Raw genomic sequence first — 27455 nt, 5'->3', positions numbered from 1 at the left:
GCACGCACTGATGCACCGCTTGTCAAGCCATGCTGTGGTGGCGTCCCACATCAAGTATAGGAAGATGGGCACGGATATTAGCCCAGGGCCAGTCTTCCTCAGCAAAAAGAGGAGGATTGGCATGGATGTTAGCTCAGGGCTGATCTTCCTCATAAAAAAAAAAAAATTACCGGGGGAGGTCATATGTTATGCTATTAGTGCCCCCAGCTGTTAGGGACCAGGAGTAAGCTTCAGAGGTGGCGAGTGGGAGTAGGTAGAATTCATGCCACATAAAACACTGCTAAAGAGTGACAATTATTAGCTCGGGACCCTGGGGCACTGAGAGTAGCTAGCCAGGAAGTGGTATGAGACAAGGGGCTCAGGGGAAAATCCACACTTTAATAGGAGGAATTTTATGGAATGTGAATTATATCTCAATTTTGGAAATGAAGACATTCTATAAAAAAAAATCAACACAGTGCGGGGGGGGGATGAAGACCACACATGAGCAAACAATTTATAGAAAAGAAGTTCAGTCATCCCCCCTTATCTGTGGGGATACGCTCTAAGACCCCCAGGGGATGCCTGAAACCACGACAGTACCAATCCTATATACACTGTGTTCTTTCCTATATGTACATAAAAAGAATAAAGTTTAATTAAGAAATTAGGCACAGTAAGAGATTAACAACAATAACTAATAATAAAATAGAACAATTATAACGACATATACTAAAAGTTACCGTAGATCTTAGCAACCTCAGCATATGATTTTTTTCTTTCCTTATTAAGTCGAGAACTTTCACCTTTACATTTAAAGGAAGTACTTTACGGCTTCTCTTTGGCATATCTGAATTGTCAGCATCACTACTCTTGCACTTTGGGGCTATTATGAAGTAAAATAACGGTTCCCTGAACACAAGCACTGTGGTACCATGACAGTCGATCTGATACCCAGGACGGTTACTAAGTGACTAACGGGCAGCTGGGATCCACTCGTCTACAGCGTGGATCCACTGGACAAAGGAACGATTCACGGCCCCAGAGGGACTGAGTGGGACCACGGGAGATTTCATCACGCTACTCAGAATGGCACGCAATTTAAAACTTATGAACTGTTTATTTCTGGAATTTTCCATTTAACTGAACCGCGGAAAGCGAAACTGTCAGTAAGGGGAAACTACTGTACAGCTGGCTTGTAAACATACGAAAAGATGTTCAACCTCATGAATGGTAAAACACAAGCAAACTAAAATTACAATGAGACTCAGCTTTCCATCTTCCAAATTAGCAAAAAGGTCGACATTCAGTAACCTGCAGTGGGAAGAGTGTGAAAAAGAACAGCTGCATATATAGTCGCTGGGAGTGCAATTTGGCAGTCTCTTTGGAGGATAATTTGGTAATATATATCAATATTTAAAAATTCACAAACTCTGAGAGCTCTAATTTCTACTTCTAGAATGTTGCCCTATAAATATAATTGCACAGAGACACAAAGATACGTATAACAGATACACTATTTGCTGGACTACTGTTATTGTGGCAAAAGACTAGAAATGACCTAACCGCTAACCAATAGGGGCCTGGTTAAATCAATTATTGGATGTCCACACAATTAACAGTGGGCATTAACAGTCCCCAAGACATATAGTACGTGAAAAAAAGCCATGTCTAACTGTATGTATAGTACATTCCCATTTGTTTTTTGAAAATGTTGAGAGGTAGAGCGGAGGATTTAGCTCTTTACCTCTTGGGATACCTCTGGCTACAAGAAACTGTGGAGTTCTTGCCTCTGAGGAAGGAAATTTGGGGAAGGAGGTGGGGAGCAGTCAGAGTCAGAGAGGGGACGTTTTCCCTGCCCAACCTCGTTATACATACTGTAGTGAGCATTTACTATGGATATGTACTAAGCCTCACCCCACCCCATGTCACTTAAAATGCACAAATAATGAAAAGAAAAAATAAAGGGAAAGGAGAAGTCTAGAAACGAGTGGTGAGATTTAAGGCTACTGAAGGGACATTGGGCCTGTTTCCCATGTTGCCTGGGGCTGGCCCAGTAGCAGTGGCAGGCTGTGTAACTAATGAGTGTGCAGCTCTGATCGGAGGGGTTTGCCAGGCCAGGTGGGCCCTGCATCCTACAGTGAGTGGCATGACCTTGGGAGTATCTCCATATTCCAGAGTCTGACCCTCTGCACAGCAAACTCAGAAACTCGAACTTTTTAAGTCACCTAGAGTTGATGAACCCCTCAGAGGTCATTTTAAAGGGGACTCCTGAATTAACCACACGGGCAACTTATTGGTTTAAGATGAGGCAATAGGGCTTCAAAGGGGACTAGCCACTGGTGACCTCCCACTCACGTGGTCCATCCCTGTGGGAAACATACATGGGAGCACCTTATCAAGGGCAGGATGCCTGGTGAGCCCAGACGCCAAGCAAGCACACTTAGAGTTGGCTATAGGGTTTAAATGTTTAATTGTTTCAAGCTGTGATAACTTGATGGCAATGATGATGATAAAAAACAGGTATCGTTGTTGAGAGATGCGAAGTCAGGGGAAAAATTTATAATATCAGAGATTGGCAACTGTGAGATCAGCTGATGTGGCCTGCAAGGTGTTTGGCCAGTGGAGTGTTTAGACGTTTTCGAATTGGGAAATTTCACTTGAAAATCCTAAAATTGGGCTTTCATTGAAATATCTTATTGTTGGCTTAGGGATTCCCGTAGGGCAGCCATGCCTGGAGCTGAGCTGAGCTGAGGCTTCTAGACAGGGAGAGTTCCAGTTCTCTGCAACCTCCACATCTCCCAGAACCTCCTGCCAGTTCTCAGATGCAGTGGTCCTCACAACTGAGGGAGCGTCAGAATCTCCTGGAGGGCTTGTGAGAACAGATGGCAGGGCCCCACCACTGGCATTTCTGATTCAGGTCTGAGCTGGGACCCCAGAATCTGCAGGTCTAACGGGATCCCGTGACGGGATGCTGCTGGTCTGGGGACCACCCTGAGAATCACTGTGACACATCACAGCTTTGTACCTACTAATGGAGCCGGACTCTGCTTATGTTTTCCTGCTCTCATTCCCAGAAATACTTGGTCTTTGGGTTATGCTTTGCCCATATCAGATCTCACCCACTAATATGTTGCCTTCATTATTAAACTTCCAGAAATTTAGGTAGCCCCTTACCATTTCTTTGGTCTCACTGATTTATTATTTTTGTTTTTGTTAGCTGACAAGTGTTGGCAAATTCTTCCTGGTTTTGTAAAAGAATGTGGAAAGTAGGCATTAAAAAAATGTCTACTCTAGGACGAGAACTGTGGAGGTAAGTGTTTATTTCGTTTGAAGATCCCGTTAAAATGCCCCCTGGGAAAGAGAAACGAGGTAACACGCAGTTGTCACAGGTCAATACTCTTTCTCTTTTCCCTGTTTTTCATGTTTTCTCTTGGTCTCTCCCTGGCTCTCTTGGTCTCCGCTTCAACAGGGGGACAGGTTAGTATCGCTCATGCTCCCGAAACCGTGTCTCTGTTTCTGTCTTTAGAGCTGAGTGTGCTGTCTGCTTTTCTTCTCAGGCCAGAGAGGCGAAGAGCAGCTCGTGTGTTACTCAGCAGCAGCTGTGTGAAAGTGAACGAAACAAGACTGTAGGAAGCCTGGAACAAAGAGTTGTGCCCAGAGTATCAGCCGTGGTAGGGACAAAAAAGTCCTCAAAGAATTTAAAACAGAAATACCAATGTTTTATTTTTGAAAAATGTAAATAAAGAATTTCCTATTTGAGTGCATTCCAAATGGTTTTCAACGTTGGCTGAACATTAGGCGTGTTAAAAACACTTATGTTCAGGGACATAAAAGGCTTGCAAAAGGCTTATGTCTGGGCCCTAGCCCCCAGAGCCTCTGATTTAATTATTCTGGGGTGGGGGCCTGGGTGTCCAGATTTTAAAAATTCCCTGGGTGATTCTAACTTGTATTCAAGACTGGGAACCCCTACTTTCAGGAGTCGACATAGTTATAATGGCCATCGTTTATTGTTTCAGGTACCAAGTGAAGGGATTTGCAAGCATTATCTTATTTTCTCTTCATAACACCATGAAGTCAAGGAGTCAAGTCCCTTGTCTAAGCTCACTCAGCTGCTAAGAGGTGGGGCAAGGCCTCAAACTCAAGTGGTTTGTCCAAAAGCACTTGCTCTAGCTGCTATATTATACAGCTTCCCTCCTGAAGACACTATCTCAAATGCAAAGGATATAAAATATGTATAAGAATGTTTATTGCAACATTGTTTAGATTGGAGAAAAACAGAGGGGGGAAAAAAAAGAATGCCCAACATCAGGGTAGTGGCTGAGTGAGTCATGGTACATCCATCCACACCTTAAAATACGTCATAGCTGTTACACAACAGTGAATTAAAAATATACCAGTTGAACTGGAGGGATTTGCCTGTTAGTGCCGCCCAGGGATTTGTCCTGGGCTGGGATGGCTGGCACATGTGGGGACTCGCTGGCCATTTCTCTCTTTCTTGCCCCATGGCTTCTTCACATGACATGAGGGAGTTCGGGCTCCCTCCCAGCATGGCAGGCTCAGAGTGGTTGGGCTTCTGACATGGTAGCTAGCTTCCCCCAGCGCTAGTGTTGCAAGAGACGAAGGCAGAGGCTGCAAGGCTTCTGAAGGCTTAGACTTGGAAGCCATGTGTCATTCCTTCCACTACATATTATTGGTTATACGGGGCCAGCCCAGAATCCAAGGAGAGGACTACACAGGGGTGTCAGTGAATACCGGGAGGCATGGATGATTGGGGGGCAGGGATGCATGTCTGGAGACCGTCTACCACAACAGTGTAACAGGCAAGATAATGTATCCAACAGAATTCCCCACTAGAATTTTTGGTGAGAAAAAGCACTAAGAGGTCGAGAAGGATTAGATTTCTTAGGGACTCTTGCATGCTTCCAAGGAGGGCAGAGGAGCAAGGAGCTGTTGGGCCATCCGGAAGAGCCAGTTCTCAGAATTCTGCATCACTGCCTTACGCAGAGAGGCCATGCAGTGCACTGTAGGGAAGGGGAAGGGGAGTGCCTGCGTGGATAGTGTGTCTAGCAGAGTTTCAAGGTGCACAGTTGAAGAGAAGGAGCTTATTGAGTGAGATATATACCGCAAGATGATGGGAGGAGAGAGAAGAGTGTTTAGGAGATGAGCTAGATCCCTGTAATGTCTGTTGAAAGGCCTGAGTAAAGATATGTGCTCCTGTTGGTTGCTCAATCATAACTTTTTGAAATCAACGCTGGCAGACACTGCTGATTGCCTGTCCAGCAGCCAATCCACTCCCATCCCATGTTCTTTGCTTGCTGCCTAGACTGATGCTTGACTTCCCAGCATCCCATGCAGCTAGTGGTGGCCACGTGACCGAGTTCTGGCCAACGACATGGAAGAGGATGCCTACTTGGGGCAGGGGCTTCCGGGAAAGATCTTCCTTTCTTTCCTAATAAAAGGAGAAAAAAATGGTGGCAAATCTTGGCCTTTCCCTTCCTGCTTTTGGATCCCACCCTATGAGGATGTGATGTTGGGTCTGTGGCAGCCATCTTGTGAGCAGCAGTGACATCACTGGCACACTTAGTTGGTGTCTTGATGATGCTCTTGAGCTGCTGCTCCAAACTTGGAATTGCCCACCCCCAGGTGTCTGGTTATACAGTCAGGTGTTGCTTAACTACGGGGACACACTCTGAGAAATGCGTTGTTAGGCAATTTTGTCGTTATGGGAACATCACAGAGCGTACTTACACAAACCCAGATGGTACAGCCTACTACACACCTAAGCTAGATGGTACTAACCTTATGGGACCACCATCGTATATGCTGTCTGTTGTTGACCTAAACGTCATTATGCCGTGCGTGACTGTAATTAAAAGTGATATTTACTTAGGGTTGTATTACTTGCAGCTGACACATCAGGATCTAGAACTTTCTCTTCAGCCTCATTTTCTTGCTCCTCTGCTGCCACGGGTCTGATGTGCCACCATTCATTTATTCATCAACCATTTCCAAGCCCTTGTATCTCAGAGCGTGTGCTAAACTCTGGGATTATTGCAACAACAAAGGAAGGCACATGCTCTGTTCTGAGGACTTTTATTTGAGTCGGGGGAACAGATTGAAAAAGCAGGCCGAGTGGGGGGAAGAGTGGATGCTACAAGGACACATATATTTGCTCCTTTCCCGAACAGTGATGTTGGCCCCACATTTTCACCATGTCAGGGAGCCATGATTTTTGGCATTGGGTCTCCTATTACACTTTGCCCAAGCTTCGCTACTGGAAAATGCTTCTATTCTCATTCACTGTTTTACAGCATCAGCAGGCGCACTTTGCTCAAGTAAGAATTTTCAATCCAATAAAAGGATTCCACTTATTTCTTGTTAAAAAAAACAAAATTAGGCAATTCTTCTTTTTAGGAACAACTGACTAGGAACAAAAACGGAAGATATCAATTTTTTAGAAACATCTTATCCAGGTGAAACAGAGACAGTCTTCTGTTTCTGAAAAATGATTTGTTCTGGCAGATGAATCATGCCTTAGTCTCTGCCATCCATTAGCAGCGAGGACTGAACAATTTTTTTTTCAAGAGGAAACTAATGTGATAAATTTGATACAAAGGAATCAAAGAAGGAGAAAAATGAGGCATTTTTATTTCCCCCAAGATCTGTGAGGTTTTAGGCATAAATACACAGGTGGGAAAATCTGGTCAGGAAATGTGACAGGGAAAGCCAGTGGTAAGTGACACACAGGACAGTAGACTCTGCTTGTAGTTTTCCTGCCTCCTTTATTTCGTCACACTTACCCTGTGCCAGCCACTGTTCTTAGAGCTCCTCTATAAAATGAATATTATTATTGTTCCTACTTTACAGATGAGTCTCTGAGTGTACAATTCCTTGCCAAGGTTACATAGCTAGTGAGTGGCAGAGTGGGGACCTAAGCCCAGGTGTGTTAGCCTCTGAAGCTTGAATGCGCTCATATGAGTTTCCTATTGCTGCTGTACCAAATCACAATTTTCGTGCCTTAAAACAACACAAAGATATAATCTTACAGTTCTGTAAGTCAGAAGCCAAAAATGGATCAAATCCTAGAAGCGTTAGGGGAGAATCTGCTTCCTTGCTCTTTACAGCTTCTAGAAGCCACCTGCCTTCCTTGGCTCGTGGCCCCTTCCTCCATCTTCAAGGCCAGCAGTGTAGCATCTTTAAGTCTCTCTGTGACATCTTCTCCCATCATCATATCTCCTTCTCTAATTCTGACCCTCTGGCCTCCCTCTTATAAGGGCCCTTGTGATTCCATTGGGCCCACCTGGATAATCCAGGATCATCTCCCCATCTCAAGATTCTTAATTCAATCACATCTGCTTTTGCATGTAAGGGAACATATTCAAAGGTTCTGGAGATTAGGATGTGGACATCTGGGAGGGGGGCATTATTCTGTGTACCACAGACTCTTAGATACTATACTCTGTGGCCTAATAAATAAATAAACTACATTTCTTTCTCTCTTTCTTTCTTTTTGTGAGGAAGATTAGCCCTGACCTAACATCTGCTGCCAATCCTCCTCTTTTTGCTGAGGAAGACTGGCCCTGGGCCAACATCCGTGCCCATCTTCCTCCACTTTATATGGGACGCTGCCACAGCAGGACTTGACAAGCGGTGTGTTGGTGTGCACCCGGGATCCGAACCTGCGAACCCCGGGCCGCTGAAGCGGAGCACGCACTTAACTGCTATGCCTCCGGGCTGCCCCCAATAAACTACATTTCTTAGTGCATGCATTCTCAACAAGGGCAATTTTGCCCCAAAGGCGGGCAAAAGATGGTTCTGGGGAGAGGATGAAAAAAACTTATTCTTTTTATATAGAGAGCATAGATATACATATAGTACATAAACAGATATGCAGCATATCTGTGATATTACAATCTCACGAGGATTTATTAGAAAAACTGTGGCTCTTGGAGGGAGTGATGATTTAAAAAATAGGTTGAGGAACACTGTTCCAGGGCATTTAAAAGTTTTTCCAGACAGTTCCTTTCCCGAATCTGTAGAGTCAACTTTCACCCTCACTCCCAGCTTTGGATTAAAATGGGTAAGAGAGAGCTCCCACGGTTCCACTGCACAGATGGGAAAGTGGAGGTTTAGGGAACATTCAGAACGCACACAGGGAAAACAATTGTTGCACATTTCTCCTGAAAAGAGGAAGCCACGGGGGCGGGGGAGGGAACCCTGTTGGTTTTCCACCTCCCGGAGATAAATCCTCTCAGTGAGGGGCTCATGGCTCCTCTTGGTCTGCTTCCTTCCCCTCTCCCTCCCCCACCGCCGCCTCCTTTTTTAGGCAACTTCTACACCACACCCATGCTGAGCAGGAAGCAGCCTCTTGTGAAACATCTTTCCCTTCTAGTAACACAGTAGATACAGCTCCTGAGTGCTTCCTGTGTACCTGGCATTGGGCTTGGTTCTTAATCTTAGCTCTTCGTTCTGGAAGCCACCTGTGAGGTCAGCTGTCATCTCCATGGCTCACCTCCCTTTCTTTGCTCCAGGTATCCACACCCCGCCCTCCCCGCTGGCCCCGCCCCACTGGCCCCGCCCCACTGGCCCCGCCCTCCCCTCCGGCCCCGCCCCTCGCCTAGATCTTAGTGAGAAGGTGGCTCCCATCTTCCTCAACAGCAAATGTGCCTTTTTAATCGTGTTTTTGTTATCGAAGAGGAAAATGTTAATTAAATCATCGCAGCATTATCTACGCTGTCACAGAGTTTGGTTTTGCTAATACTTGCCCTATATCTCCGTAGGGCTCTTTTAAAAAAATAAACTAGAAAACAATTATATTGCGGAGGTGTTTAAAAGCCTTTTGGGGTATTTCCTTCCCAGAATCTCCGGGGTTAGCTTTGACCTTCTCCTTTAGGTTTTGGGTGAAAAAGGTGAGCAGCGGCCGTCATTATCGTATCTTAGAGGTCGGAAGAGTGATGGTTGAACATTAACAGAGGTGTGCCATCTCATGGCTAACGTCCCACTACAGGGAAGAGCCAGTCTCTTTCTAGGATGATGAGTTCGTTCCGGCCTGGAGGTGGGCGTGGGGGGCTGAATGTTCTGTTCCTTGTAGCTGCCTGGTCTCAGAGCCATAGGCGATTTGGTTTCTCCTTCACCATTCGCCCAAGTCTGTGTGTGCAAAACACTCAGGAGATGCCTGCATTCAACAGGAGGGCCGATGTGCTAAGCTGTGAGGCCGGTCTACCGCAAAGATTGTCTGATTCAAGGAGAGGCAATCAATTCACACATCCCGTGTGTGGAGGGGAAGTGGAGGGTCAGGTGACCGTCTCCCGAGGGCTCCCTCTCCTGGGCTGTGCACAGTATGACAAGGAGCTAAGAGACGCCACCTCTCCGCAAAACACCTTCCCAGCACCTCGCTTTCCTCCCCCTTGAGTTCAAATGGAACAATGGAACTGGCTGAGTAAAGTACGCCCTTCTAAAATAGCAAATTATCTTTTTTTAATAGAAAATATCCGTTATTAGGTTTAATTTTGTTCTGTCTTTAGTTGATGTGAGTTGCTTTGACAATGCAGATTTTTTCTTTTCTCTTTTTTTTTGCTGAGGAAGATTCTCCCTGCACTAACATCTGTGCCAATCTTCCTCTATGTTTTGTATGTGTGTCACCGCCACAGCGTGGCCGCCAACAAGTGGTGTAGGTCCATGCCCAGAAAATGAACCCAGGCTGCTGAAGTGGAGCACACTGAACTTAACCAGTAGGCCATGGGGCTGGCCCCCAACCATGCTGATTTTTTAAGACTTCATTGCACCTTGATAGTGTTTTAAAATCAGATTTATCTGATTGAGGTATGGTTTACATACAATAAAATTCGCTAACTTTAATAGTACAATTTGATGGGTGGGTTTTTTTTTTTTTTTTTTTTTGCTGAGGAAGATTCACCCTGAACTAACATCCACAGCCAATCTTCCTCTTTTTGTGTGTGTGAGCACTCCACCACAGCATGGGCACTGACAGACGAGTGGTGTGGGTCCACACCTGGGAACTGAACCCCGGGCAGCCTAAGCGGAATGTGCGGAACTTAATCACTAGGCCATCGGGGCTGGCCCTCAGTGAGTTTAGACAAATATATACACTCATATAACCACCACCAGAGTCAAGATATAAAAGCCCTCCATCATCCCGCAAAGTTCTCTTGTGACCCTTTGCAGGGACCCCTCTCCACCTACCCCCAGCACTGGCGACCACTGATCTGCTTTCTGTCACTATATTTTTGCCTTTTCTAGAATTTCATATAAATAGAATCATACAGTCTGTTGAATTTTGTGTCTGGCTTTCTTTTCTTAGCATAGTGGTTTTGAGACCCCTCCACGGTGCTGCATTTGGCAGTAGTTCATTTTTCTTTATTGCAGAGGAGCGCACCACTGTGGGGGTATGCCTAACTGGTTTAACATTCTACTGGTGGACGTTCCGCTCTATTAAAGATATTTCCCCAGCTATTTTGGAATACAAGTCAAACATCTATTTGAACAAGAAAGGGAGAAATTGAAGATATTAGTGTAAATAATCATGTTTTGGCAGAGCAAACACATTAGCCTCTAACCCAAAGTTGCAAGCAAATGTGTTGCCCTCGGTGGCATTACAGGTAAATCAAATTGTATGTGGCTTTGACGTCATTAGCAGCTTACTCCAAAATAAGACTTTCAAATGGCATCTGAAATTGGCAAATTAAGCTAGAAATATAATATGGTAATAAAAATGAGACATTCTGATTTTCTAAGATATTGTTATTTAAGATGAATTATAACGCCAAGATTTTGGGAGAGATCCCTAATCCCAAATCCCCTGGTCTCTTGTTCTTACTAAGAAAAAACACTGTATGAGATATATTTATTTCTAAGATGAAACAGAATGTAATTTAATGGATCAGTTTAAAAGAAGTGTTTTGCCTGATTGATATCTCCCACACTGTGTCTGGAAGACTCATAAATAAAAGATTCAAAAAGTATAAGGGATGTAGAAGAGAAAAGTTTTAACATCTGATTTTAAATTGGCAAAAGTTATGCAAGGCAGACATAATACAGTTAACTTCAAACTGTAATGACAGTCTTTATGACGATCAACATTAAACGCAACACAGAAAAGGTAACTTTCCTTATGTGTTCGCCACCCGCCAGGCACGACTGTAAGTATTTTAGGTGTATCAACTCATCTAAGCTTCACAATGATCTTAGAAACTTTATAAGCTTAATAATTATTATTATTCCCATTTACAGACGAGAGAACAGAGAGGCTCAGAAACTTGCCCAAGCTCACACAGCAGAGCCACGATTCAAATTTAGCCTCCTGGCTTCCTAGGCTGTGCGCACAGCCTCTGTGCCATCACTGCTTCTCAGTAAGCCTTTATAGGAATTGTTCCTGCATGGCAACGAGCTGCTTTAATTGTAATGGAAAAAAGGGGGGGCGGGCAGGAGTACGATAAAAAGAAGGAAAACGGTCACCCAGAATCCCATTTATCTATTTTTCCGGTGACTTTTCTCTGTGTGTATGCATGTATGCATACACCAACAGAGATGAATACAGATGTGTATCAAACGACATGGTCAGAGAATTCTGTCCAAAGGACAAAAAAAAAAAAGTCACCCGGAATCCCACTTTTATACCCCCTTAAGACTGCATTGAAAACGATAACTTAGTGAATAACCTGGGGAAAACAGCATGAGGATGGGATAATCACTGCAAAGTGAGTTGCAGGGGGCTAAAGTTGTCAGTGAATGATAGGCCGAATATTGACCTCAGAGGATTAACCTAAACTCTTCACCGATTCTCCAGTGGGCGCTGAGTAAGTTGAAAGCAAGGCTGCAGGGTAGTAGAGCTAGGTGCTCATCAACTCAAATCTCTCTCTTTGCCCTTGTCACATGCAGGCATCTACACAGCAATGCACTATTCCAGATTGTCGTCATGTATTTCTTTTACCTCTTTTCCTCCTTCCAGGAAGACTATATATATAAATGTTAGAGGTGGGGGAAGAAAGGAGGGAAAGAGGGAGGAAGAGAGGAAGAGAGAAAGAGAGAGGGAGAGAGAGGAAAGGAGGGAGGGAGGCTTTCTTAGTTCCCAAAGCTTTGTTCCTACGTAATTCTTCCATATAAAAATATGAGGATGATAATAACAATAATAATAATAATAAAATGATGATAAAGAAAACTATTTCTGTAAAGCATATTATATTCTCAATGCCTTGCAATTTTTTGAGAACAAACACACAGTTTGCAAATGATGAAAGCAGTATGATTCTCATTTCAAAGCCTGTGCATCTAAACGGGCAGCTTTTACCCTGTTCTCATCAAAGGCCGCTGCTGCGAATGCAATCCATTTTGTGTACATCAAAATAGACGTTTGACTCACAGGGTTTAAAGGCTGGAAGAGACTTGTGACATTATCTTGTCCTGTGGCTGCCAATCCTGGCTGTGCATTAGAATCCTCCACAGTTCGGATCCTTAGGCCTCAACCTTAGGGTGTTCTGGATAACGCCTGTGGGATGGATCTGGGCATCTAAGTTTTTAACAGCAACCCAGGTATGATACTGTGATTTATAAGACATATATATTTGGTCTTCATTGCTGTTCCTGCACAGAGCTCCTAAAACTTATACGTGATAAGAGCTACGAAGATGTCTTTTGTTATTCACAAGCCCCTTTCAACCACATCTGAATTTATGTTAATAAGTGACTTTTGGAACGCCCTTAAGAATGGGGGCTGGTTGTCAGGGGAACCAGCCATGTGATTAGAGTGTTGGCCCTGTCAGCCCCACTCCCGAACCTCTGGGGAGGCGACAGGGGTTGGAGATTGAGTTCAATCACCAATGGCCACTGATTTAATCAATTATGCCTGTGTAATGAAGCCTCCATAAAACTCCCTAAAGTACAGGGTTCAGATTTAGGGTTGATGACCACGTGGAGGTGCTGGGAGGGTGGCATGCCCAGAGAGGGGATGGAAGCTCTACCATTCCAGGGTGCCCACCCTGCCCCACACCTTGCCCTGTGCATCTCTTCCATTTGGCTGTTGCTGAGTTGTATCCTTTTATAATAAACTGGTTATCTAATAAGTAAACTGTTTCCTGAGTTCTGTGAGCCATTCTAGCAAAGGATTGAACCTGAGGTGGGGGTCATGGGAACCTCTGATTTGTAGCCAAGTAGGACAGAAGTCGTGGGTAACCTGGGGACCCACCACTAGCGACCGGCATCTGATGTGGGGGCCAGACTTGTGGGCCTGAACTCTTAAACTGTGAGACCTGATGCTGACTCAAGGAAGACAGTATCAGAGTGGAATTGAATTGTAGGACACTCAGCTGGTCTTCCAGAATTGCTTGATGTGGGGAAAAAACCCACACATCTGGTGTCAGAAGTGGTGTGAGTAGTAGTGTCAAGAGGGGAAACGGAGGGGAGCTTTTTCCTTACACCAGGAAATTCTAAAACCTATGTTGTTCAAGAGATAAAATGAGGTCCAGAAACTTACATGTAAATGACAGCAACCATAACCATAATATAATAATGATAGCTAGTATTTACTTTGTACCAGATACTAAAATATGATTTATTATACCTGATACCTATGTTATAGGTACTGTAATTATCCCACTTTACAGACAAGGAGGCCAAGGTTCAGAGAGGTTAAGTAACTTGCTCAAGGTCACACAGCTGGGAGGTGGCAAAGCCAAGGGTCTGATTGTACAGTGCTTCCCCTCAACCACTGGGCTATCCTGCCTCTTATATAATTTATATGTATTCTTCACATAGTAGAAGCTGGCCACTTTTGATGCATTGAATTTACAGTTTATATTCTGGGATAAATCAAATAGATAAGTATATTGTTCAGTTTTAAAACTGCCCTCATGTATGGAAAATTCTATAGTCTTGTATACTTGACCAGTTTCTGAGGAATTCCTAAGTGTTGAGTAACATGTAAAATGCTTCATGAGTGATCTCCTTGAATCCTCTCAGCACAGAATCCTCTGAGGGAGGTATTCTTATACCCACTTTAGAGATGAGAAACCTGAGGCTTAGAAAGTCAAATGACTTGCTCCACATGACACAGCCAGGAAGTTGCAGAGTTTGTGACCCAGTTTGTGACACTGGCGGCCCCAGGAAACTAATACAAGTGTTTCCCAAGTGAGCCTGTGGCTTCAACCCTCTTATTTGGTTTCACCATCAACAGGGTCAGCGGCCCCTTCCCCACCCCAAGAGGAGCAGCCTGCTCCCCCCACGGCACTGACCTTCGTCGTAGAGTTGAACGGTGTGGGTGGAAAGGATCACTGGCACCCCGTTTTGACCACACTCCCTCCCAGAAGCCACCTGGAACAGAACAGGTGACATTAGGAGTCGAGGCTTCTGGGAAAATCAGAAGAACTCAAGGCCACAAGGGTGCCTCATAAATTAAACTTAATTTCAAGGATGCACTTCTGGAAACTACCACGCTTTCTATCCTGCCTCAGAGAAATTAAATCACCCACTTCCAGGGCTGGATCTGTGCCTCGTCTGGATGAGCCTCACAAGCACAGTCAGTTAGGACCCCATCCTACAGACGGGGCTCCCAGGCTGAACGGGGGTGCTTGTCTAACAGTGGGGAACAGGAATTCAACACGCTGATTCCGAAACCTGTGAGGTTAACCTCACTCACTGTCCTGCACACGCGAGCCCCGTCCTCAGCCGGGCTGTCAGTCAACAAACGCGTCAAATCCAGGAAGTTCGTGGTTGCTTTTCTCTGCTCCACGCCCACTCGCTCATCTTCATTGTTGCAACCTCTTTCCAGTTTTAGGCCACTGCTCTGATTTTTTTTTTCTCTTCTGTTGTTTATTACAGATATTAAATAAGATTATATATATGTATGTATATATATGTACACATATATGCACATGGAACTATACACACATACACATACACTCAGATGGAAAGAAAAAAGTTGCAAAAGAGAATGTACGTTATATCATTTTTGTAATGAAATAATCTAAATTGACCACTAATAGTTGACATTGACGGAAAACTGATTATATGCTAAGTACGTTGCACATCATGTCTTACTCTGCTAACACTATCAGTAGTGCAATATATGTTAATAAGTGCAGAGAGAAAAACACTAAAAGACTAAATAGCACCCTCCTAAAGAGGGGATCCTCTCCAGGGGGATATGGAAGACTTTTCCTTTCTTTATATTGTTGTAATGGTTTTAATTGTTTAAAATAAGCCTGTGTTCTGAATTTTTATCATTAACCCTACCAAGAAATCGCAAATCTAAACATCAAACCCGCGTAAGCATTTGGCCCTGAGGTCGCAATTGGCACCGCTGGGCAATACCAGGTGTGCAGATTTGATTTATTTGGCTCACAGAGTTTAAGTATTTTGGAATTAGTTGGCAATATTTAAAAATCAGGAGATTTTACTAAAACTGTTCACCAACTTCTAATGAAAAATAAGGCTCTGGGAACATCTGGGGGGGTGTGTGTCGTCCAGGGCCTGCAGCCTCTGACCCGGCCCCGCCCTCCTACTTAGCTCTTTGTTGTGACTGCCTGGCCCCTGGAGGCCAGAGGCTCCCAGATTTGGAATCATTTGGGAGTTTGAGAAACTACTGCTCCCTGGGCCCACACCCAGAGGTTGCATTTGAGTTGGTCTCAGGTGGGGCTGGGCCTCAGGAGTTTGAAAAACTTCCCAGGTAATTCTCAGATGGAGTGAGGTTTGACACCCACTATGAGTTTTCAGCCCATTTCTTCAAATCCAGCCTTCTCTTCTGAGCAGGAATTCCCTCTATGATATGCTCAATCTTAGTTCATAGGTATTATCATCCTCCTACAGGGATTTCCTTGTTTAACTGAGCTCCGCAGTTTAAGCGGAACGGATTTCAGAGGCACTGACGGTGGGGGATGTTTACGCTCTCTGCTGCCTGGTCCTAGAAGATCCTAAGAGAAGCATTTGGGCGTCCCTGGCCTCAGCCTTCCAGGCAGTCTTCTAAAAGAGGGATGTCTAAACTAGTAGTTCTCTGCCTCGGCTGCACAGGCAACAGCTGAGGAGCTTGGAAAATGTGGATGCCCGCCCTCACTCCCACACACAGATTCTTATTTAATTGGTCTATGGTACGACTCCTGCATTGTAGTTTTTTGAAAGTTTCCCAGATGCGTCTAATGTGCAGCCAAGGCTGTGAATTACTGATCTAAACCTGGGTTTCTCATCCTTGGCACTACTGCCATTTTGGGCCAGCTCATTGTTGTGGGGGCTGTTCTGTGCATAGTAGGATGTTTAGCAGCATCCCTGGCTCTACCCGCTAGACCAGTAGCACTACCTGAGTTGTGACAACCAAAAACATCTCGGGACATTGCCAAGTGTCCCCTGATGGGGGTCCGAATCCACCTGGGAGTGGGTACCAAATTGGCCCTATGGGAATCAGTCCCCTTGGAGGTCCTTAAAGACACAGGTTTCATAGGCTCCCAGCCCTGCAATTTCTGATTCAGTAAGTCTCAGGTGGGGCCTTAGAACCTGCATTTTTAACAGTCTCCTTGGTGGATCCTAGAGGTTTGAATACAACTGAACAACCCATGGGAACAGCAACGCGTCATCAATCACGTCTGTGTGGTGAGCACCGAGCAGGCCGTGTATTCTGCTCTCATCCCCGGCTCTTCCTACTAGTAGCTGATGACCCAGTGACCGTCACTATACTACCTTGTAAGTGTCTGTTTCCATTTCATTCTCTTGGTCTTCAGTTCTTTGTGGAACACTCATTTGGTTACCCATTGTCCCTGCGATAGAGAAAAAAAGAGAGAGAAAAATTAAAAACCCAAATTAACTGCTTATATTTATTTTGGGGAATGAGAGGAGATTTTGGACTCATATTCAACAGAATTAAAGTCAATGCAGCCCCAATTTGCAACTGCATTTCCTTGTTGGGGGAATATTTGCCATCATGAAAAGTGTATTCAGCATAGATAATATTTTCTTCCCTCTTAGCCAGTCACAGCTATTATATCAAGAAGATTCTAGAATGAGGATAATTAAAACAATACTTACAATTTTTAGTATTCTCTGATCCTCAAACTAAATTAGGTCCCCTGTTAAACCTCTCATTGGACTGGCATTTTTTTTTCATAGCACTTAGCACTATTTGTAATTATATATTATTTGGCTATATTTTCATTCATTGATCGATCCAACAAATATATATTGAGCGCCAACTCTGCACTTTACACTGTGCCAGACACTAGGGTTACAGCTGTGAATTAAACAGATGAAGCCCCTTGAACTCATGGAGCTAAAATCTGGTGGGTGGACAGACAATAAACAAATAGGCAGTAAATCCATAAACTAGGCCATTTCTGATAGTTCAAGGCAGCATAGTGCAGTGGTTATGAGCACAGAGCCCGGAGTAAGACAACCTGGGCGTGAATCCTTTCTCTACCCCTCATTGCTGTGTGTCTTTGGATGAGTTAATTAGCCTCTCTGTGCCTCACAGGACTACTACTAGGACTCGATAAATTGTAAGCACCACAAGGGCAGGTACTGTCTGTCTTTACCCATCATGGTATCTCCCGTTCTCAGCACTGCATCTGCATTCATCAGGTGTGAAATTATTGCTTATTGGTTGGATAGAGGGAGTGATCATTGATAACGACCCCTCACCTGGCTGGCACTGAGCAAGGTATGCGCCCACATCGTCAGGAAAACTCTCAAGAGCCTTGTTATCATCATAGTGACAATACTTGACAGTGATTTCACACGTTCTCAGTCCCAAGTGCTGTTCTCCAAGTGCGTTTCCTGTGTGGTCTCCTTTATCCCCGCAGCACCCTTGTGAATAGGTGTTATCATCACCTCATTCTAGACATGAGGACGCCGAGTCACAAGGAGGTTAAACTACTTTCCAAAGGTCACCCAGTAAATGACAGAGAGGCAAGATCCAAACCGAGGCTGCCTGTGCTCCTATCCACTGGAATGTTCCCTATATTGTTCCCTCCCCTTGGAAAGGGGGGACCTGAGTCTCCCTAGCTCACCCAGGACACACATCCCAAAAATGGCCAAGTGAGGATTTGACCCAGAGTCCGTCTGGTTTCAGAAGTGGGGCTCTTTCAGCCACTCCCAAGACCTACTGCCTCGCTACTGAAGTTTCTTTTTCACACAAAGGATTCCAATGTAGCCTGTCCCCAGAGACCTGGCTGCTGGCTCCTCTACTCCTGTGGCTTTCAGAAGAAAAGCCAGGACTTCTGATTTCTGGCGAGAGGCAGCTGATGCATCTCCAAGGATTCCCTGGGCCTCTGGCTCACGCTATGAGTTTTTATGCCCTGCTAATAGACTCAATGAGTAATCAGAAATTACAGAGGCCAAAAATGGGTCACAGATCTCACCACCTGCTCTCTTGGGGGAATTTGATAGATAACAGGATCTGGGGATTTTCCATCTTTTCTAATCACACCATGTAATAAAATTGAGCAGTGCTAAAACATACAGGACACTTGTCATTTTGCAACATTTTCTATTTATGAAATCCATGATATGCATACCTACAATAGACCATCACTTCCATCTATAAATGGGACATTATGAATATAGTATTGAATCCTCAAGACCAGGATGGGCAAACAGCAGCTGTGGGCGAAATCCAGCATGCTGCCTGTTTTAGTAAAGCCAGGGAGCTAAGAATGGGGTTTACATTTGTAAGTGGTCGGGAAAAATAATCAGAAGAATGGATTTTGACACATGAAAATAATATGAAATTCAAATTTTTTTTGAGGGGGGCGGTGAGGAAGAATGGCCCTGAGCCAACGCCTATTGCCAATCTTCCTCTTTTTGCTTGAGGAAGATTAGCCTTGAGCTAACATCTGTGCCCGTCTTCCTCTATTTTGTACGTGGGACGCCACCACAGCATGGCTTGACGAACAGTGTGTATGTCTGTGCCTGGGATACGAACATGTGAACCCCAGGCCGCCGAAGGAGAGCACGTGAACTTAACCACTACTCCACCAGGCTGGCCCCAGTGAAATTCAAATTTTGGTATCCATAAATAAAATTGTATTCATGGCAGCCACACCCATTTGTTTACATATTTTCTACATGTGGTTGCTTTTATGCTACAAAGGCAGAGTTGAGTAATTGCACCAGAGGCCATATGGCCCACAAAGCCTAAGACAAATACTATCTGGCTCTTCCCAGAAAGTTTACTACCGCCGTTCAAGATCACCCTGGGTAAGTTTTACTCATTTTGCAAATAAGGGGATTGAGGGAGCTGATAGATTGTGTTGCCCGTAGTAAGGCTGACCAGGATTTGAACCTCTTGTGTATAAAAACAACAACTCTAACAACCATAGTAACGATAAAATAGTAATAATAATAATACAAATTTGGTGAGTGCTTACCATGTGTTGAGAAACTGTTCTAAGAGCTTGTAGGAAACTAATTTACTCCTTGCAGCAAACCCACAAGGCAGTAGTATCATCATTCCAATTTTACAGATGGGAAAACTGAGGTTCATAGGTTAAATGCCTTCATCAAGGCCACACACAAAAGTATATATATACACTGGACTAGGTCTCCATCTAAATCCAGTTTTTTACAAAATTAAAAATTATTTACCAATGGGTTTACAAATTTTTAAAGCTCCTACTGTTCAATTTAAATTCAGTCCAATTTGGGGGCTCCTTGCAATAAAAATGTTTGAGGTTATGAAAAATCTTTGGGCTGGGAGAACCGTGACGTGTGCCGGTAGGAGAGAAACTTTTTCATCCCACAGAATTGGGGTTACGTTATCCTGATCGTCACACATTTTAAGGAGCCTTTTGGCAAATTCAGGGCCAAGTGGACTGAAAGAAGGAAAATCCATTCGCACGTCTTTAGCAGCGACGACCTGGATTCAGATCGTATTGTTTTCCACCAGCTGTTAGAACGTGTGTGTCGTGAAATTGCTCCCGCTCTTCAAATTTTGGGAAGAGCGGGATTTCTACGGGACAAAAACAAAAGGTGACTGCCACCTATTGGCTGACATGAGTATCAGCAGAAAGGGATAGAGTCAGCCTACTGGGCTGGGGCAAAACGTCTGGGGAGGGCAAGGGGAAGGCTTTTACATTTAGCTATGAGGCCTTCTGTTAAAAGTTGGCAACAGAAGGGCAAGTCTTTTAATGCCCGAAAGATAGTGCAACTAAGAAAACAATCGTGATAATCACATCTGCTGTGTGTGGAGCGCTCGCCACGTGCCAGCCCGCGGCCGAGCACTCCAGATAGAGAGCGGTGCAGCACAGGGAATAAGAAGGTGGGTTCTCGAGTTTGGAGTCCCTGCTCGGCCATGTACTGAAGGAGTGACCTAGGCAAGCTACTGAGCCTCGGGCCTCAGTTTCCTCTTCTGTAAAATGGGCATAATAACAGCACTCACCTTAAGAGGTTGTTGTGAGCATTAGATAAATTAAGATACACAAGGTGCCCTGAAGAGGGCCTGGCCCACGATAACTACCATGCGAGTGTCAGCCGTGATTAGGATTATCATCATTATTATCATCATTGATATTTTCATTCATTTTCCCCCAAAGTTGCCTGATAGGGAGAATCAACTGAGGAACCTGGCAGCACTTTTGATTCATAGGATCCTGTCACCAAAAAGTCAGGTAGGGGCCCTGGATCTGTATTTTTAGCAAGTGCACAGGTAATCCTCATCATCAGGCACATATGGGAAATACCATGATGGGGACCACCTGTCCAGGTTGCACAGATGGGAGTAAGGGTGTTCCGGAATGCGGGACTTTTCTGTTAAAACCAGCAAACTCCTGGGCAAACCAGGATGAGTGGATCACCCTAGAAGCCGGCTCAAGGACTCTGTGAGGCAAGGACTCTTTATCCCCATTTAACAGACAGCAAAACTGAGGCTCAAGGAGGTTCAGACAATAATTCCTGTCGGCGATATTTTCTCCAGTCTCTGACAAATGAGAAAACTAAATCAGATAAGGAGTTTTTCATCCAGAAAAACATCTTCATTTGAGATAGCTAGCTTTTATTTTGAAAAAAACCGAAGTTTGAAGGTGATGTCAAAATGCCCTTTCTTTCGTGAACTGATGGTGTTAGTTGTTTTGTTTTTATGACCTTCTTTGACATTAAGCACAAGCTGCCATCTGGCAGGGGGTTTTGTTTTCAAAATTAGACTCGTGTGTGAGGCCTTAGCATTTTGAGAAGGTGGGGTGAGCCTTTTGCTGGGGGTTGCTCAGATGAGAAAGTCCCTCTACTTCTCCACGTCCCGGCTGTGCTCCGGAGACCGGTCCTCAACCTGGGCTGCACGTTAGAATCATCCGTGCAGATTTAAATCCCTGAGCCCAGGCCCCAGCCAGACCCATTCCATCAGACTCTCCGGGGTGGGGCCTGGCATCGGTATGTTTTCAAGATCTCTAGGTGATTTCCATGCCAGCCGAGGCCGAGAGCCGCTGTGTGGGATATTTCGGGGTGAGCGAGCGTCCCCTGGGACAGTGATCTTTCTCAAATGCTGCCTCCCCTGACTCAGAGAACCAGGCTCAGAATTCTCAGATGGGGGAAAGGACTCAGCCTTCAGGGCAGACAAATTACCGGCAGCCCGGGCATCTGAAAATGTTCACAACCCTTCCAGGGCGTGCCCTTGTGGGCCCTCTGTTCTGTCAGCCTGCAAATCAAGAGAAACCTCCTGGGTCTCCAGCTTTCCTTCCCCGAGAATGGGCGTGCAGGGCACGCTCGCTCCTGCACAGCCTCCCTTTCCCCTTGGCTGTTAAGTCAGCAGGTCTGCCCCACGGGAGGAGGGCGGAGGGGCTACCAGAGTGAGGAGCAATCAGTCTCTCCTCTTGTCTGGGCACCCCCTCTCTCTCCCCGAGAAAAAGAGCTCTGGAGGGAGACGGGCCCCCACAAATCCCACGACGGTGAGGCTCTGGGCACGGCGCTGGGCCCTCTGAACGCATTTTTCTTGTGGAAAGTGGCAGTATTCACGATGATGACAATAATAACATGTCTGGAGTGTTTTCTATGTGCTGTGCACTACTGATTTGTGTGTGTCGACTTCACGTGGTCCTTTGCGACAATGCTTTGGGTTAGACACTATTATTTTCTCAATTTTCTGATGAGAAACTGTGGCACGGAGAGGTTGTGGCCCTTACCCACAGTCCTCATCCATCCCAGTGTCATGGGGGAGGGGATGGGGTAGACACGTGCTGGCACCGAGCGGGTGCCCACAAGTGGTAGTAAGATCTATGTCTGTATATATAATGTCTAGGGTGTTTGGTCCCAGTTATTCAGGACTATATATTTATATTTCATATTTTAGTTTTTGTCATATTCGTTGATGAGTTACATTATTATGTTGAAATGTTCTCTTTAGAAATATGTTCCACTCTGTTTTTCTGACTCACCATAACTTGAGAGCAGTGTTTCTCAAACTGAGGGTGATTTTGCCCCCCAAGGGACATTTGGAAATGTCTGGAGACATTGTTGATGGTCACGACTCAGGGTAGGGGGCTGCTACTGGCATCCAGCGAGCGGGTAGAGGCCAGAGACACTGCTCAACATCCTACAGTGCACAGGACAGCCCCACCACTGAGAGTGAGCTGGCCCCAAATGTCACTAGTGTGGGGGTTCAGGGACCCTGCTCTAGGGGTGGGACTTCTTGATTATCTCCTCACGTTTACAGTCCAGTGTCCCCTAGGGACCTACATTTCTGAAGAGCGGGTTAGAGAACTAGTCCATGGTGGTGCAACAGAGCAATCCTTCCCGCCTGGGTTCATATGCTGGCTCAGAACGGCTGTGTGCATAAGCTTCAACTCCCCATCTGCACAGGTGAGGGGTAGACAAAGGACCATAATAGATCCATCCTCATCAGCGAAGATGTAAAGGGTGTGGTCCCTGCCATGTTTAGCCCACTGGCTGGTGCATAGCAGTTGAAGAATAAAGATTAGCTATTATTGTAAGTGGTAAATAAAATGTGTTGTACTTTGTTAATAATTATACCTAGTATTTCTGCAGAGCCTACTCTATGCCAGGCATTGCCCTAATGGCTTTCCTGTATTAACTCATCACATCCTCATAAGGACGTCATGAGGCAGGTACTTTTATTGTCCCCTTTTTGCAGATGCAGAACCCGAGCCTGGGAAGCTTAAGCTCATGCTATGAATTGAATTGCTTCCCCCTCCAAATTCACGTGTTGAAGCCCTAACCCCTGTATTTGGTGACAAGGCCTCGAAGGAAGTAACTAAAGTTTAGAGAAGTTATAAGGGTGGGGCCCTGATCCCATAGGATTAGTGCCCTTATAAGGAGACACGTGAGAACATGCTCTCTCTCTCTCTCCACCATATGCGGATGGAAGCAGACTGTGAGCCAGGAAGAGAGCTCTAACCAGAAACAGAATCGGCCAGGACCTAGATCTTGAACTTCCCAGCCTCCAGAACTCTGAGAAAATAAATATCTGTTGTTTAAGCCACCCCAGTCGATGGTATTTTTGGTATGGCAGCTCGAGCTGATTAGTGCAGATCATCTGCTAGTGAGTGGGAGAATCACGACTTAACTCTTGGCAGCCTGGTGCCAGAGTTCAACTCTTAAGTTTCTCCTTCCTTACCTTCTACTGTCTCCTCTGCCATAGAAGTTATCCTATATTTTGTTAAATATTTGTATGTCATGTAATGCAACATAGAATGTAAAATATTTATTGCGTATCTGCCTTTGCAATAAGAAATTAAAATTATAGCTAGTCAAGGAACGTGGTCTGAACTAAAGTGAGGAAGGCAAAATTGAAGAGTAATTGATAATTTTTGTAGAGATTTAGCACAAGGGCTTGGCAGTAGTCAGGTGAGAAAATGTGCGTTCTTACTAAACTATTTATTTTTCTTGTCACTGTTATGATCCCAGTGGCTCTGTGTGCCGGTCCCCGAGTGAGTTGGCTGCTCTAGAAGTTCTCCTCGAATTCTTCCTCTTTTACATCAATGACTGGTGTTCATGTTGCCTCATTTTAGTTACAGGTTAACAGTAAGCCCTCCTCCTGATCAAACACCACTCACGATGCAAGCTGCCTGGAGAAAGCATTTCTGCGGCTGCCTGGCCAGCAGGCAACTAAATGACTGTCAGATGGAAAGGGGAGGTCTCGAAGGGTGGAATGGTGACGGAATTAGTCACTGAGTAAACAGAAACACCTTTGATCAATGCAATGGAATGTACGCAAACTGCGGGCCCTGCTCACCACCCAGTTGAGGACAATGCCAACATGGCCAGGCTGGCACACCCAGCAGAACATGCCCTCTGCCCCCCAGCTCCAAAGCCAAGGTCAATACCTATAAAGAGAACAGACCTGCTCTGCCGTGTCCCACGGTCCTGCATCTCCCGGAGTTCGCCGGCACAGGGCTGGGAACATGGCAGATACTATGAGGGCCGCCATGGGCAGTGGTGCAGGTTGCCTCCTGCACGAGGGGGCACATGAGGACTGAAATCTGTCCTTCACTGTGCTCCCCAAGCCCTGCCCCCTGTGTGGACTGTGTGGGTCCAGCGGAAGGGGTGCCTTTATCCAAATCACGCTGGGTGTTTTAAGAATGGTTGGTAATTGATGTCTTGCTGTTGGAACACTCAGTTGTGTTTGTATAAATGGTCGATGTTCCTAGAAGGCTTGGAGCTCACTCTCGTATTCTTAGCGTTACACCAAACACCCTTAAGATGATAACGATAGCAGCAACATTAACTCAAGACTTACTGTGAGCCAGGCAGGGCCAGGACTAGGGTAAAGCCCGAGAGGCACCAGGTGCCAAATGCAAGGAGCCATCCTGCTCAGGGTTGCAGGTGCAGACTCAGGAACTGAGAGTGAGCGCCTCCCTGCATTTTGCCCCCAGGTGCCTCGCTTGCTTCACCCTAGGCCTGGCCTGGGCAGGCACTCGACTTGCGTTGCTTTCGTTTTTCCCTTTCAGCAGGCCATTACACAGATAAAGAAACTGAGGCTTGGTGATGCAATCCCCTCACCCCTAGAATGTAATTCCCTGAGGACAGGCACTTTCTGGTGCTGCGTGCACACAGTGAGTTCTCAGTTCACATCTGTTGATGAAATGGATAAAGCAGAGTAACCGTCCCCGGCTCAGAAGGCTATGAAGAGGCAGAGCTAGGGTTTGAACCTGGGTCCACAGGACTGAGGGGCTCAAATCCTTCCCCGCTCCCTGGCCCAGCTCTGGGCAGCAAGAGAACCTGCCGACACTGAGACAATCAACAAATGTTGAACACCGAGGCTGCATGGAGTGCTGTGTTGACCCTCCCTAGTTCTTTTCCGTCCCTCTCCCTGTGCATCTCTTGTCATCGAAACCAGCCAGGGTGGGCTCTTACAGGCCCATTGCTCTCCTGAAACATGTGCCTTTTTTCTAAAAAGACAACCCTTCCAGAGTTTCAGAACTCTTTGGAAGAAAGTATCCTCTGTGATTCGAAGCATTGGCTTGTTCCCCCCACCTCCCTTAAATTGGAAACTGCTTTAGGTGCCCCCTCTCTGGGCATTTGTTTAGGGAGAAAGCACAATATATACACCCCAGGACTCGAACACGCAATCATAGCAGAGCCTGGCCCAGATGAGGGGGCGGGGACTCCGGGGCAAAATTTAAGGAGGATCCAGAAAAGTCAGCCGTCAAGGTGAATAATATATTTTAACACAACATTTATAAAACCAAAATGAATGCTGTTACGAATCCTGTCTTTGCTTAACATGTTATTTGGTTCATCGTGGATGTATTGGCATTGCTTTAAAATTTTTAAAATATTGCCTCAAGATATAATTTATCTCGATGACTGAGTTTTTGGTGTCTCAAATTCTGTGCCCAAGTCGAGTACCTCACTCATCTCATTCAAGTCCCGGCTGTGACTGGATCCAGGACCACAGCTTCCTTTCAGTGAAGCCTGCTCAGAGTCCTGCCCCCTCCTCCCAGCCTCATCTTCCTGCTTGTAAAATGTAGTTAGTGACAACAACAAAAATAACAGCTAATATTTATTAAGGGCACAGGTGTGCACATGTATTTGTCCCCTCAGCCCACATGGACATCACTTCAGTCTCAGTGCTATTATTACACCCATTTTACAGATGAGGAACTTGAAGCCCAGAGGAGTGAGGTAACCTGGCCCAGGGCACCCCGCCTGCCCGTGGTGGGGCTGAGACTGGCTCCAGGCACCCAGCCTCTAATCACTGTGACAATTCAGGGCAGGAAGTGGAGTTGCAGAGGGCAATGCAAATTTCTGGAGTTGTGGAGCTAGGATCTGAACCCAGCACCTATCTCAAAGAATAGTTTTGAATGTAAATAAGACAATTGATGTAAAGAGTCAGATTCCCAAGGGCACTCACGGAGTCCTGCTCCCTGTCTCCTCCACTCCCTTAGACGATGCCCCTCGGTGCAGATTCAAAATCGGCTTTACTGTGGGGGATTCTTGTCCTGAGAGGGGTACCCAAATCGCATAGCATACCCATCCATCCGCTACCTTTTCCCCAAGTTTTGCACTTGAAATGATCCCCAAAGGTTCCATGCAAATAGGGATTATTTCTGTTACTTTGTACCTGACACTGCACGTTGTCATTTAATCCTTGTACAACCCTTTTAAACAAGGCTATCTTTGGGTCCATTTCACAGATGGTGAAACTGAGGCTCACACACACCCAAGGCCATACAGTGAATCAGTATCAGAGCTGGGGTCAAACTCAACCCTCTCTGACCCCTAGTTGCTGCATTTCACTGCCTGCTGCAAACAACAAACCCTCACGCCAGGCCTAAAGGATCTGGAAGCGGTTACCTGTTGAGCCCCTGGTGGGAGTGTCTTCAGTCCCCTGGTGTCCCCTGAGCTGCTCCTGCTCAGGGTGCCGTGTCTCCAGCTGGCGCTGCCAGTACCAGGCTGTCAACTGTGCCCGGCTCCCTGCCCTTCGCTTCCTCGTCCGGAGCCAGCTGGCTGAATACACAGAGCAGGGCAAACACAGCTGGGGTGGGGCCCTCCTCTCCCCTGCCCGGCCTCCAGAAGCAGGTTCTCTTCCTGGATTCAGGGGCTGTCCTCACCTCTCCAATAAAAACCCAACACCTGGTTTCTCTCGCGCTATTGCCTCCCTGGCACTCCAAGCATCCCGTCAGGTGCCCCTCACCCACTGCGGCCGCCCCGGTGGACCTGGGGAGCTAATTACCTTCCCCAGTAACCGTGGGTGATGGTCAGAGCAGGGAAAACACGTTCTGTAGGATTCTGCAGCTCTGTCTGCCTTTCACCGTCATTCTGTCCAGAACACCACCTCCACCACCCCCTAGCCACCTAATTGGAAAGAAATAGCGTCTCGCCCACTGCACCACCCCCAGTCGCGTAAACATCACTCCCCAAGGGCTTTGGCCACCCGAAAGCAGGTAACCTAAGGGCGGCCTATTGCTGTGGAGACTGAGCATGACATTGGAAAGGGCATTCTTTTTCTCTCCAGGCTAGAAATTCGAGACAGGCTGTTTATTTAATTTCAGCAAGGATATTTATTAAAGTGTCTCACAAGGACATATGCA

At 45.8% G+C, this 27455-nt stretch overlaps 1 protein-coding gene across 1 annotated transcript in view; it reads right to left on the bottom strand.

Annotated features, from left to right (window-relative positions):
- The window catches only part of BCAS1 (brain enriched myelin associated protein 1), a 109699-nt gene extending 82632 nt beyond the window's left edge, over positions 1–27067 (bottom strand). The window contains exons 1-3 of the mRNA XM_014787328.2: positions 26719–27067; positions 16663–16739; positions 14229–14307 (exon numbers count right to left, since the gene is read on the bottom strand). Of these exons, the coding sequence (XP_014642814.2) occupies positions 14229–14307; positions 16663–16734 (151 nt within the window). The 5' untranslated portion in view covers positions 16735–16739; positions 26719–27067. The remainder of the gene's footprint in view (positions 1–14228; positions 14308–16662; positions 16740–26718) is intronic.
- Between the last annotated feature and the right edge of the window lie 388 nt (positions 27068–27455).

Source organism: Ceratotherium simum, chromosome 21 (genome assembly GCF_057802395.1).
Source record: "Ceratotherium simum simum isolate JZ-2026a chromosome 21, ASM5780239v1, whole genome shotgun sequence".
Classification (NCBI taxonomy): Eukaryota; Metazoa; Chordata; class Mammalia; order Perissodactyla; family Rhinocerotidae; genus Ceratotherium; species Ceratotherium simum.
Note: the sequence above shows the minus strand (reverse complement) of the source record. Positions and strands in the feature narration are given on the sequence as shown.